Source organism: Gossypium hirsutum, chromosome D06 (assembly GCF_007990345.1).
Source record: "Gossypium hirsutum isolate 1008001.06 chromosome D06, Gossypium_hirsutum_v2.1, whole genome shotgun sequence".
Taxonomy (NCBI): domain Eukaryota; kingdom Viridiplantae; phylum Streptophyta; class Magnoliopsida; order Malvales; family Malvaceae; genus Gossypium; species Gossypium hirsutum.
In genome coordinates, this window is record NC_053442.1 from 64973484 (window position 1) to 64987427 (window position 13944).

The 13944-nt window shown below is 35.9% G+C and overlaps 2 protein-coding genes across 7 annotated transcripts; both read right to left on the reverse strand.

The window, feature by feature from the left end:
- Nucleotides 1–314: 314 nt before the first annotated feature.
- Nucleotides 315–7150, reverse strand: LOC107961087 (disease resistance protein SUMM2). Its single transcript, XM_016897325.2, has 3 exons — nt 6824–7150; nt 6580–6779; nt 315–1329 (listed from the first exon to the last, which is right to left on the reverse strand). The coding sequence occupies exons 1-3, from the start codon at nt 7148–7150 to the stop codon at nt 315–317; spliced, it is 1542 nt and encodes a 513-aa protein (XP_016752814.2).
- A 1787-nt stretch (nt 7151–8937) lies between these two features.
- Nucleotides 8938–12234, reverse strand: LOC107960305 (shikimate O-hydroxycinnamoyltransferase). 6 transcript variants are annotated; one of them, XM_041096234.1, is made up of 4 exons: nt 12155–12234; nt 11693–12016; nt 11551–11603; nt 8938–10238 (listed from the first exon to the last, which is right to left on the reverse strand). In XM_041096234.1, the coding sequence occupies exons 2-4, from the start codon at nt 12012–12014 to the stop codon at nt 9357–9359; spliced, it is 1257 nt and encodes a 418-aa protein (XP_040952168.1). In that variant the 5' UTR covers nt 12015–12016; nt 12155–12234; the 3' UTR covers nt 8938–9356. The 6 variants fall into 6 exon arrangements, with proteins under 6 accessions (XP_040952168.1, XP_040952167.1, XP_016752115.2 ...); XM_041096233.1 differs by having other exon boundaries at nt 11687–12016; XM_016896626.2 differs by lacking the exon at nt 11551–11603 and having other exon boundaries at nt 11604–12016.
- Between the last annotated feature and the right edge of the window lie 1710 nt (nt 12235–13944).

Here is a 13944-nt window from a genome sequence, read left to right on the forward strand (position 1 = left end):
GCATGATATCCCATACCATCCGTATCTGATCTGATTATTATGTTGCATCGCATAGTATGTCCTGATGTGTATTCTGTACGATTTCTAGCTTCTATGTGATTTTGCTATATATTTTGTTTGTATAGGTTGAGTTACACATTGAGCTTTGTAAGCCCATCCAATTTTTCTGACTTCTCAGGTAATCAACAAACTTAGGATTGGACGGCGCACAAGAGCTCGGATTAATTTCCTGGTTAATAAAATGAGACGATTTATGTTTTAATTTAATTTTAAACTTTTGGAATTGTAAATCTTTTACGACTAAAAAACAAGGTTCAAAGGCTAGGGCATTTAGGTGTTTTGTTGAGAACTTCAATCTTATTTTCCATCACAGACATTCTTTTTACATTTTCCCATGCCTTAACATCTGGTTCTTGAAATAATTGAGCCCCTGCTGTTACAAAAAAATTATTCTCTGTTGCTTCGAACTTGCCTGTAATCCATAAAGTTATATCACGGATCACATCATGCATCTTCACACAATCTTCTCCATCCATTTCACCATCATTTTCCAATAAACAAGCACTAACAAGAGAGCAGATGATGTTGTCTCCTGGCATTTGAGCTTCACTAATTCTATCAAATTCGTTCAATAGCCCTTCACAAAACCAATACTCCATTAATCTCCTTTTGGGAATACAATAATCTTCGGGATGCAAACAACAATATAGGAGGCAACATTTCATACTGAATTTTAAAAACAGGAATTCCTTATTTTCTAATTTTGGCAATGCACATCGCTTCAACACCTCAATTGCATATTTCCATTCCCCAATTGTTTTCTTGCAAACCATGGCATGACCGATTGTAATTAGTGCAAGAGGCAGTCCACCGCACCTTTTAGCTACTTGTTTAGCTAGATTTGGAATATCTGGATGGTTGTTGAGAGTTTCATCTCCAACCTTGTCTCGGAACAATTCCCAAGCCTTTTCCGTTTCCAGGCACTTCACTTTGATTTTCTTTTGAGCTTCCATTTCACCACATACCTCCAAAGACCGAGTAGTAAAAATAAGTTTGGAACCATTTTCTTGGCTTGGTTTTGGTATCCCAACTTGGTTCAAATCCACCCTCTCCCATAAATCATCCAATAATACAATAAATCTCTTGTTGCGCAACACCCCATAGATATCTGGAGCTTTCTGATCAACACTTTTATTCTTCCATGAGTCATCTGAAAACCCAAAATTTCCTCCAATCCTATCTTGAATCTTTCCAACATCGGTATCTTTAGACACCAACGCCCAGATAACAACTTCAAAAACATTCGATGTGGTGCTGAATATTGGATACCTACAATCTTTGACTTTTCAAAGATGAATAGTGGCAGAAAGTTGGCACCGAAAGGCACCGAAAGTAGAAAGTAAGATTGGTTGGCAAGTTGGGTTAAAAGTTGGCATGGGATAATTGCAATTTTGGTCCCTAATTGTATAGGGACATTGCAAGTTGATCCTTAAACCTCAACTATAAATAGGCCTAACCATCTCTTACTTTCTTTATCCCACACTTGCCATTCTCTACTTAAGGCAATTGTTCTCTCTCCCTATTTGTAAACTTTCACTTGTATTTTTGGAGTGAAATATATTTGGTAGTGCCCGAGGACGTAGGCAAAATTTGCTGAACCTCGTTAAAATTCTAGTGTTCTTTATTTTTTGTTCTGCATATTTTGCAAGTGTCATTGTAGTGATTTATTGTGCTATTAAATTACGATAGAGGGATATTCTGGCTAGGAAAGATCTGGTATGTAAGCGATCCTCGTGATCCACCTCTCTTTCCTGGGAATTGAACTTAGTGTGATTTTTCAGTACAGTAATTTTACTCTTTCACACGCTTCCGCGCAACAATTGGTACCAGAGCTAGGTTCGTACTTGGGGAATACGACCGTTTACGGCACTATTCACGTATACGGTACTATTCACGTATACGGTACTGTTCACGTATACAGTAGTTGGGATTGAGGAGAAAAATGGCAGCAGCATCGTCATCAGCAAGGACTACTGTGACAAATGCAAAATTTGAAGTAGAGAAATTTGACGGTACCAATAATTTTGGTATGTGGCAGTGTGAGATCCTGGATGTCTTATGTCAGCAAGAGCTGGATATAGCCCTTGAAGAAAAACCTGACAAGATAGATGACAAGGAGTGGGCCAAGATCAATAGACAGGCGTGTGGTACAATCCGCCTATGTTTGGCCAAAGAGCAGAAGTACTCCGTCATGAGGGAGACATCAGCGAAGAAGCTGTGGGATACATTGGAAGAAAAGTTTCTAACGAAAAGTCTTGAAAATAGGCTTTATATGAAAAAGAAACTTTTTCGGTTCACGTATGCACCCGGTATGTCGATGAATGACCATGTGAACTCATTCAATAAAATTTTAGCAGACTTGCTAAATTTGGATGAGAAATTTGAAGATGAAGACAAGGCATTATTGTTGTTGAATTCCCTTCCTGATGAATATGATCATCTTACCACCACATTGCTTCATGGGAAAGATTCAATCACATTTGATGCAGTCTGTAGTGCGTTGTATAGATCTGAGACTCAAAAGAAAGATAAAAGAGATCACAGAGATACAACTGCAGAAGTCTTAACAGTAAGAGGTCGTTCACACAGCAGCAAACCTGGTAGAAGGGGTAAGTCCAAAGGGAGACCCGCCAAAGATGAATGTGCCTTTTGTCGTGAGAAAGGGCATTGGAAAAAGAATTGTCCTAAGCTACAAAAGGGCAAGGCTATTTCTAATGCATGTGTAGCGGAGCATGATGAGGAGTCAGACTTTAGCTTGGTTGGCATGGCAATGGCATGTCAAACGGATGAGTGGATTTTGGATTCAGGATGTACTTACCATATGTGTCCTAATAAGGACTGGTTTTCTAGTCTTAAAGAGCTAGAAGGTGGAATTGTTCTTATGGGCAATGATAGTGCTTGTAAGACAATGGGAGTGGGTACAGTCCAATTGAAGAATCACGACGGCTCAATCCAAGTCTTGACCGATGTTCGCTACGTACCTAGCTTGAAGAAAAATCTCATCTCATTAGGGGCCCTAGAATCTAAAGGGCTCACAATCACTTTGAGAGATGGATTACTAAAGGTAGTAGCTGGGGTATTGACGGTGATGAAAGGCACTAGAAGAAATAACTTGTACTATTTAAATGGAAGTACAGTTATTGGATCAACATCAACAGCTTCTGCGAAAGATGCAGATTCAGAGGCTACCAGGTTATGGCATAGGCGATTGGGACATGCTGGTGAAAAAGCTTTGCAGACTTTGGCGAAGCAAGGCTTGTTGAAAGGTGCAAATTCTTGCAAATTGGAATTCTGTGAACATTGTGTTCTGGGCAAGTAGACGAGGGAAAATTTTGGTTCAGCAATTCACAATACGAAAGGAATTCTGGACTATGTTCACAGTGATGTGTGGGGACCTACCAAAGTGGCTTCTTTGGGAGGTATGCACTATTTTGTCACTTTTCTTGATGATTATTCAAGAAAAGTATGGGTGTATCTAATGAAAAGAAAAAGTGAAGTTTTGGATGCATTTCTGAAATGGAAGAAGATGGTGGAGACTCAGACTGGTCGAAAGGTCAAACGACTTCGATCAGATAATGGTACTGAGTACAAAAACGATCCATTTCTACAAGTATGCCAAGATGAGGGCATTGTGCGACACTTCACTGTTCGAGATACACCACAGCAGAATGGGGTGGCAGAACGCATGAATCGGACTATACTGGAGAAAGTTCGATGTATGTTGTCCAATGCTGGATTGGGCAAGGAATTTTGGGCTGAGGCAGTTACATATGCGTGCCATCTAATTAACCGATTGCCATCAGCTGCAATAAATGGAAAAACTCCTATGGAGATGTGGACTGGTAAACCTGCTACTGATTATGATTCTTTACATGTTTTTGGTTCCACTGCATATTATCATGTAAAAGAATCTAAGTTAGACCCAAGAGCAAAGAAAGCATTATTCATGGGTATAACTGGTGGTGTAAAAGGATACCGTCTCTGGTGTCCTGATACAAAGAAGATTGTTTTCAGTAGAGATGTAACTTTTGATGAATCAACCATGATGAAGAACGAGGATTCACAAAAGGATGACAAAACCAGTAGTACTTTGCAGCAGGTGGAGTTTGAAAAGGTTAATGATGATCCAGCTAATATTGAAAGAACAAATGATGAAGAAGTTTCGACCCAAGAACTTCTACAGCAACAAGATTCAATTGCATATAGGAGGCCAAGAAGAGAGATTCGTAAACCTGCTCGCTTTGATGATATGGCGGCCTATGCACTTCCAATTACAGATGATGATGTTCCTTCTACTTACACAGAAGTAATAAGTAACCTTGATGGTGTAAAGTGGAAGCAAGCAATGAATGAAGAAATGCAGTCTCTTCATAAAAATAGAACTTGGGAGTTGGTAAGACTGCCCAAAGGAAAGAAGGCAATTGGATGCAAATGGGTATATGCAAAGAAGGAAGGATTTCCTGGTAAAAATGAAATTCGATACAAGGCTAGATTGGTAGCAAAGGGTTACGCTCAGAAAGAAGGAATAGACTACAATGAAGTGTTTTCTCCAGTTGTGAAGCATTCGTCTATTCGAATTTTGCTAGCCTTGGTTGCGCAATACGATCTTGAACTAGTTCAGCTTGATGTGAAGACAGCATTTTTACACGGTGATTTGGAAGAGGAAATCTATATGACTCAGCCTGATGGATTCAATGTCGCTGATAAAGAAAATTGGGTTTGCAAACTGACAAAGTCGCTTTATGGATTGAAACAATCTCCGAGGCAGTGGTACAAGCGATTTGATCAGTTCATGAAAGGGCAAAGGTACACAAGAAGTAAATTTGATCATTGCGTATATTTTCAGAAGCTACAAGAAGGAACTTTCATATACTTGCTCTTATATGTTGATGATATGCTGATAGCATCTAAGAGCAAAGTTGAGATTGAGAGATTGAAGACTCAACTCAATCTCGAGTTTGAGATGAAAGATCTAGGTGAAGCTAAGAAGATTCTTGGCATGGAAATATGTAGAGATAGAGCTCATGGCAGAGTTAGCTTGTCTCAGAAGCAGTATTTGAAGAAAGTACTACAGCAGTTTGGCATGAACGAGCAGACCAAACCTGTAAGTACCCCGTTGGCTTCTCATTTCAAGCTTTCTGCACAACTATCTCCTTCGACGAATACGGAACGAGAATACATGTTGCAAGTTCCGTATTCTAATGCAGTGGGTAGCTTGATGTATGCAATGGTGTGTACAAGACCCGACATTTCACACGCAGTTAGTATAGTGAGCAGGTATATGCATAATCCTGGAAAAGGACATTGGCAAGCTGTGAAATGGATTCTACGGTATATTCAGAAGACCGTGGATGTTGGATTACTGTTCAAGCAGGATAATACACTTGGTAAAGGTGTTATTGGGTACGTTGATTCTGACTATGCCGGTGATTTGGACAAGCGAAGATCAACCACCGGTTATGTGTTTACACTTGCTGGAGGACCAATAAGTTGGAAGTCTACACTACAGTCTACAGTTGTATTGTCAACCACAGAAACCGAATACATGGCTGTAACAGAGGCTGTAAAGGAGGCTATTTGGTTACAAGGTATGGCTAAAACCTTGGGGTTGGTTCAGGAGCATATTAACGTGTATTGTGATAGTCAAAGTGCTATTCATTTAGCAAAGAATCAAGTCTATCATGCACGTACAAAACATATCGACGTACGATTCCATTTTGTGCGGGAAATTATTGAAGAGGGGAAAATTTGTCTTCAGAAGATCAAGACTGCAGATAATCCCGCAGATATGATGACCAAGGTGGTAACAACAACCAAGTTCGAACATTGTTTGAACTTGATCAATATCCTGCAAGTTTAACAGTTGAAGAAGGCACTATCAAGTATTGTTGTCAAAGGCAGAAAGAATTGTGTGAAGATAAGATTATCCTAATCAAATCTTCAAGGTGGAGATTATTGGATACCTACAATCTTTGACTTTCCAAAGATGAATAGTGGCAGAAAGTTGGCACCGAAAGGCACCGAAAGTAGAAAGTAAGATTGGTTGGCAAGTTGGGTTAAAAGTTGGCATGGGATAATTGCAATTTTGGTCCCTAATTGTATAGGGACATTGCAAGTTGATCCTTAAACCTCAACTATAAATAGGCCTAACCATCTCTTACTTTCTTTATCCCACACTTGCCATTCTCTACTTAAGGCAATTGTTCTCTCTCCCTATTTGTAAACTTTCACTTGTATTTTTGGAGTGAAATATATTTGGTAGTGCCCGAGGACGTAGGCAAAATTTGCTGAACCTCGTTAAAATTCTAGTGTTCTTTATTTTTTGTTCTGCATATTTTGCAAGTGTCATTGTAGTGATTTATTGTGCTATTAAATTACGATAGAGGGATATTCTGGCTAGGAAAGATCTGGTATGTAAGCGATCCTCGCGATCCACCTCTCTTTCCTGGGAATTGAACTTAGTGTGATTTTTCAGTACAATAATTTTACTCTTTCACACGCTTCCGCACAACACTGAACTTGTTGTTGAGTTTGGTCAAGAGAGTTGTCATGCCAACGCCCCCCAAGCCATAGAGGCCAATGATCCCCACATCTTTGTCCGCGATGCAGCTCCATACCTTTTGGATTGTGGATTCTAGAGCAACCGGCTGCTCTACAGGTCTAACTACCACTGAAGCTGCGGGCTGATTCTCTGCTACTTTCTCAAAAACTCCTGTACTCTTATGATCGCTTATTTCTTGAAGCATTTCGGCCACTTTTTTACCAAACTTCTAGCTAGACCACAGCCGCCGAGACACAAGTTATTCATTTGTTGAAGGCCATCTTCAATCAACTTTTCCGCCTCTGTTATCATAGTTTCTGCTTTTGAAAGCCATAGCTGAACTTGCTCAAAGGGCTTCAGTTGTCGTTCTGCAAGATCAACCTGGCTTTGCCGGTCGTTCCTTTGTGCCGTCAGTTCTTGAAGAGCAGCAGATAAAGTTGGAAGAGTTTGTTTAAGCTTGCATATATAATTAACGTGGCCAGCAATGGAATCCAAGCCACGAATGATGAAATTCTCTAAACCAATTTGGACTAAGCAGCAATTGCCCATGATTTTGGTGAATGAAAGATGAAACAAAGGAAACTGAATGAGATGTGGATGCAAAGTGAATTGTTTGTGAATGAGTTAAAAATAAAGTCAGGTAAAGTGGAAAAGTCAAAGAAAAATAAAGTTAAAGACGAAGACAGATTGAGGTGGAAGGCGATTGTGGCACAGTCATGAAGAGGATGCACATCAAATCAAGTTAAAGAAGATGGGGTTTCAACCATTAGAGCTTTGGCTATGAATAGTAAAGATACAGAAAGCAGATTCAAGTGTAAAAATATAAATATTTTTTATATTTTTAATAGTGTTTTTAATATAAATATTTTTAATGTATTTTTTATATGTTAAAAAAATTACTGTAATTTTTTAGTGTATTTAATATATTATATATTTTTTAAAAATATTAAATGAAAATTAATCTAAAAAAGTTAAATATAAGTAGACTAGGTTTAGATAAAAAAAGTACGTCCATTTTTTAAATTGAATCAGGCCCGAATTTGAAAAATTAGTTTAGATACATTATTTAGATTCAACCCGACTCAGTTCATGAGCACCATGATCGAACATCAATTCCAAAGGTGACTTGCAAGAATCCTTAAGTGAACAGTATACCTGAAATTTAGGTTTTCATAGTTTGAGAATGTGATGAATCCTCGTTCAAGAGTTTTAGAATTCTCTCCATTTTTGAATGATGATCCCAGAGAAGCATCTCTCGAGATTGGTGCTTGATGCACAGATAACTTGATATCTTGAAAACTTTTTGCACAATGATTATCAAAGGAGTCGTCAACAAAATGAGTGGATATGCCTTCGATAAATCCCACTTCTCCACACCTTCAACTGGAACAAGGAGAAATCAACAGCTCACCTGAATAAACTAAGGCAAACAAAAGAAAATTTCATCCACAATATCAATCTACTGTGAGATCATGTCCCCCTCTCATAAAATATTTTTCATATTAATCAAACCACCTACAAAATTTAGTAAATGGGCTTAATTTTTACTCAAACTCATCTTTCGGATCTATTGCATTGCTCAAATTCTCTCACTTTTCGAACAAGCTTTTAAACTTAGATGAATATTCTGATGCATGATCAAGTCTACTAAACTCTTAATCAAAACTTAATTTCTTTTTTCAGTTAACGCCTCCTAGTAGTTTCATTGGAGTAGACTTTTGTGAATATTTTTATAATTTTTAAATTATTTTTTGATGTAGCTATGTCAAGATGAAGTAAATATGAACTATTACACGGATTGCCACGCCAACTAGTGGTTAAGTCATGGACTAGCAAGGGCCCCAACCCCACTAAAATGGAAAATTTTTCATTTAGATCTCTTTATAATTTATACAATTTTAAATTAATGATGGTAAAATTGTACTTTCACCCCTAAAATGATAAAATTTTGATTTAGGGTCAGTTTAGTATTAATTTTAAGCACTTTTGGCCAAAAAATACTTTTAAGCAAAATTTAAAATTTTCTGCTTCTATTTTTTTTTTGCCAAAAAAGTGATTTTTCAAAGATTTTTTTTGTCCTAAAAGCACTTTTGAAAAGTTCAAAAATATATTGTTTAGCAATATTTTTATCTCAAAAGTATTTTTTGTCCCAAAAGTGTTTCTTAAAAGCAATGTTAAACACACCATTAATCTTTTTAAAATTTATTAAAATGGTAAAATTGCACATTGAACAAAGCAAGAAGAAACAAAGAACAATTTACTTGCTCACAAACGTGCAGCAATGAGGCATTCAACAATTTTCTTGCTCACAAATGTGCAGTAAGGAAGCAATCTGCTTTATACAACTGATATGCTTACTTATTCAATGTGAAAACAATACATTTATAATCAAAATACATCACCAAATATTCAACTAATCCCACTAATCAGCATTGGGACTAGTAAAACATTGCTTGTACATATGAATAAGCTGACTTATTAGCTTAATCATCACCTAAACACTTCGTTTTCAACCAAACTAAATTACATTGCAACTAAAACAGAAAATATGTTGCTACAACATGCACAATTGCTGCAGCATGCATCCAAGCTGTATGAACTCAACAAAATCATCATAGCCGCATGCACTTTATTAACAATAACATAACAGCAGCATGGTTGCCATTTTCAACACAACCGTGCTCTATGCATAAGCAGTGACATAATTATTAAAACTCATAAAGGAGTTTTTCAAAACTATTACAGCTCATGGTTACTAAAACTCATAAAGGAGCTTCTCAAAACATGACATGTGAGAAATCTCCAAGCGAGCTACTAGTAACAAGCTCCCATCATTAATGGGAGTTGGCAGTAAATAAACTATGCCTTCATGAACGACATCTGCTGGCCCCGTATGAATGGGGCGACCCCATCCGAAATCTGCTTCATAGATAGGCAATCGCATCCAAGTGTTTACAATGAGGTTTGGGCATCGGAAAGTGTGCGATCCTCTAACCAAAGTGCTTGAATCAGACACAGTTTCAATGTAATCAAGAGCTGACCTCAAATATTCATCGCTTATCTGCTTTAACCCTTCATGGATCCTCTTAATAGTATCAAGAAAGGATTCAGTGTTGAGATCACCAGCTTGAGTAATGAGTGCATTTATAAAGATAACATTACCGAAGTAGCCTGGTGGGAGAGGAGGATTCAATTTAGATCGAGCGTCAACTGGAAAGTACATCTTGGTAGGTTGGTCGTCTGAGAGACCCATTGCTTTACTTACGCAGCGCCATATATGTGCAGCCAAGATGTTGTAACTACTATACTTTGTACCACTACTGTTTGCAGCAGCTTTGGCTTTCAGGGCATTCAATTGATCAACTGTAAGCTTAAAAGTGGAGACAGTGGATGGCTTAAGATCAGATTCAACAGCCTTCAATGGAGGAGAAGGCTCATATTCAATATGGTGGAATTTAGGCATTGGTCGGACTCGAGCACGAAGAAGAGTTCGATCGATGAATGGTGCAATGGCAGGCGAGACGCCTCGGGCGGTGTCAGCCCAACTATTGATGAAATGAATAGCCGATGTGCCATCTCCTAAAGTATGTTGAAACCCAAGTCCCAAACAAACACCACCGCATTTGAACTTAGTTACCTGCTAAATCATACATAATAAATATCAACCATTATTATTATTTGACTTAATATAACATTGGGTACCTAAACCTAACATTTTTTCCAATTTGATACCTAAAATTTGTTTGGCCCAATTTGGTACTTGAACTCGGCATATTTTTTTTCCAATTTGATACCTAAGCTTTTGCTTAGATTCAATTTGATACCTAAATTTATTAAATGCTATGCAAATTACGCAAAACACTAAAGGTGTTTTTTTTATGCTAACAAAATATTGTCAATATTTGAGGAAAATCATTATTTTCAATTAATAAAATAAATAAATAAATAAACTAAAAGTAATTAAACATATAAAATAATATATATATCATATCATCTGTCACATGTCCGTCTGATTATTTTTTCTACCTCGTAAAAAATAACATTGTTGGTATATTTGAGTATAGTTTGTAAAACGCTTGACAAGTTCAAGTACCAAATCGAACAAAAAAAAAGATAGGTACTAAATTAGCAAATAGAGTTAAGTTCAGGTGCTAAATTGAACACCAAAAAAGATTAAGTATCAACTTAAGAAAAAGTGTCAAGTTTAGGTACTAAATTAGGAAAAATTGTAAAGTTTAGGTACCAAATTAGACCAAAAAAATTAGGTACCAAATTAGAAAGAAAGTGTTAAATTAAAGTACCAAATGTTATAAATCCGTATTTTATAAACTAATATGTTGTTTTTTCTTTTTTGAGATATTCTATATTGTGTTATTTTTATATATTATGTAATTTATAATACATTAAAAAAATAAACTTATACTAAATATATAATATTACTCTAATGTAAACATTAAAAAAAATTGTTAAGATCACTATATAAAAATTTTCAATAAACAAAAAATGTATAAAATTATTAAATATTAAAATAATATAATATAAATATTTTTTAAAAATTAAAAAATAATATGGACGAACATAAAATGTGCTTTGGGTTAATCTTTTACAAATATAGACGAATTTTGACAAAATTTTAGACCCAGATTTCAGGCTGAGCCGAGATTAAATAAACATAAAGCATGTTAATATCCTGCTTAAGCCTAACTTGGCCCGACCCATTAATACTCTTGTGCAAATTAGACCTCAAAATAGATTAACTACCAACTTGAAAAATGTGTTTAAGTACCAAAAATAGAAAAATTGTGTCAAATTCAGGTAGGAAATATTAGAGTGAGTTTGGATGAGCGGTGCGTTTACCCGTGGTTAGTGTAAAAACAGCGGTGGCGGTGAGATTAGATACTGTAGTGATACTGTAGCATAAGACAAAAAGTAAGCTAAACGTACCGTACCACACATAATCGCTGATCCAAACCCACCCTTAATGTATAATAATTGGGTTTACCTGCACTACAAGGAGTGGATAAGAGGATATTCCTCCAGAATAGTCAACTTTAGGAACTAGGTGAGAGTTGTGAGTAAAATCACCATTACCAACCAAATCTTCCAACACTGAACTAGTTTCAGCTTCAACGAATGGAACTCCTTCATCGTTGCATATTATCTCAAGTCTTCCATTTTCATCATACCCCAACCTTCCTGCAATAGGGTAAAATGGGACAAGAACCTTGCTCAAACCCTCTTTAACCCTTCCAGTATCGAAGAAATCAGAACAACCATTTGGCTTATAAAAGTATACAGTAGAGACGTGGTATCTTGAAACCAGTAGATCTAAATTGGAGTTCCATATACTTCCTTTGGGAGTGTGTTCTTCAGCTGGACGAACCATGGTAGACTCCTTTATACTGATCTCCATCTCTATATAAATGTCAAAAAAATGAGTAGTTCTCACTTCTCGCTCACATCTTCAAATGAATAGGATGAGAAAATATGCATAAACTTCTACTTCTACTCAATGCTTGAAAGATAAAAGAGAGAGACTAGAATATTGATTACCTTAAATAGTGTAAACCAGTGCCGGAAGAACAATGTTTGTATGAAGGGGACGAAGGGAGACCTGATCAATTTATAGACCCACAAACTGCAATTTCTAGCCATCTATACTACTGCCGACTAGAGGTGTCCATGGGCCCAGCCCAGCCCGATGACCCGTCTAAAATATAGAATGGTTCGGATAAAAATATAAGTCCGAAATATGGGTTTGAGCAAAAAAAGAGGCCCGTTTAGAAAACGGGTCGGGCCTCGGGCACAACTTTTTTAGCCCGGGCCCGGCCCAAATTTAATAAATATATTTTATTTTTATTTTTTTATGTTAATATACTTTTTTTATTTTTTATTTTTAAAATAATTTTTTGGTGTTTATTAAAGTTTTATATATGAACTACTTAACATTTTTCATGTTTATATTATAGTAATATATATTACTATAAGTTTAAATTTTTTTATGTTATAAATTACATAATATGTAAAAATAACATAACATACTATAATATATTACAAATTTTAAAACAAGTGGGGTCAAGCTCGAGCTTTAAATTTTTAAGCCCGAACCTGACCCATTTTTAAATGGGCATAATATATTTGCTTAAACTATCTTAAATTTCAAGCGAGTCTTTAGACACTTTTAAACATGGACTGATAACTCGACCCTTGAATCGACCCTTGAATAGATCTTTTGCTTCTTTTTTAACATAAAACCAACCAGGGTCACCTCAATTTTTTAAGTAACATCACTAGTTACAGCATTATGGATATCCACTGGGAAATCCATATCAAAGAAACAAGTTTTTACCTCATTATACTTTATTACATGACCGTTTGGTCCAAATCAAAGTGGCACATTTAAAATGCGCGCACCAATAATGGTGAGATCCGTACCATTGTAGGTCGAATGATCAGTTTCAAATATCACATCCCCTTTATTTTTCAGCTGTCACGCCAGCTGGATACTTTTTTTCAAACGCCAGGCACTCTACTTCCTGCACCGAAACCCTTGCATCAGTAAAGTCCCCCCTACCTCCGAAAACAAATCCATGGTCGTCCCGTACAATCGCTCCATAGTCCATACCCTCCGATGGAAAGAACAGCGCCCGAGATGTTGGACAGTCCTTCATCGCATGGATCACGGTCTCATCCTCTACCCCTCATATTGTTTCATGTTTACATTATATTATATTTTACCTAAATCCTTAAGAATTTCAGACAAATCTTTCAATCTAGATGAGTAATTCGACCTATAAACACGTCTATAATATTTTAAATAATAAAATGAAGTATGATTTTAGTAGGATAATGTCGCATGATTTTACATTATAAATTTATTTCCGTAATCATAATAAACATATAATTTTTATATTAACTTTTTTTAATAATTGAAAATATAAATATTTTAGAAATTTTAGATATTATTGTTATTATTATTATTATTATTATTATTATATTGTGTGTTTGTGTTAGAAGTGATTATGGTCTGAACATAATTTTAGGTCTATTTTTTTAGGTTTGGTTCGAAAATGGGCCTAAAATTTTACATAAACTCAACTCGGATAAAAATATTAAAATTCAAGCTCGACCCGACTGGTCTGTATTAAAATTTTTATATAAAAAATTTAAAAAATATTATATATCAAATATACTAAAAATATTAAAATAAATGTTTGAATAATATTAAGATAGGTGCAACTTAACAAGTAAATGTCTCTAAAATAGTAGCAAAATTAATAATAAAATAAGAGTTATATAATATCCAAACATTAACAACAAAATAATAACAATATACTAACGAA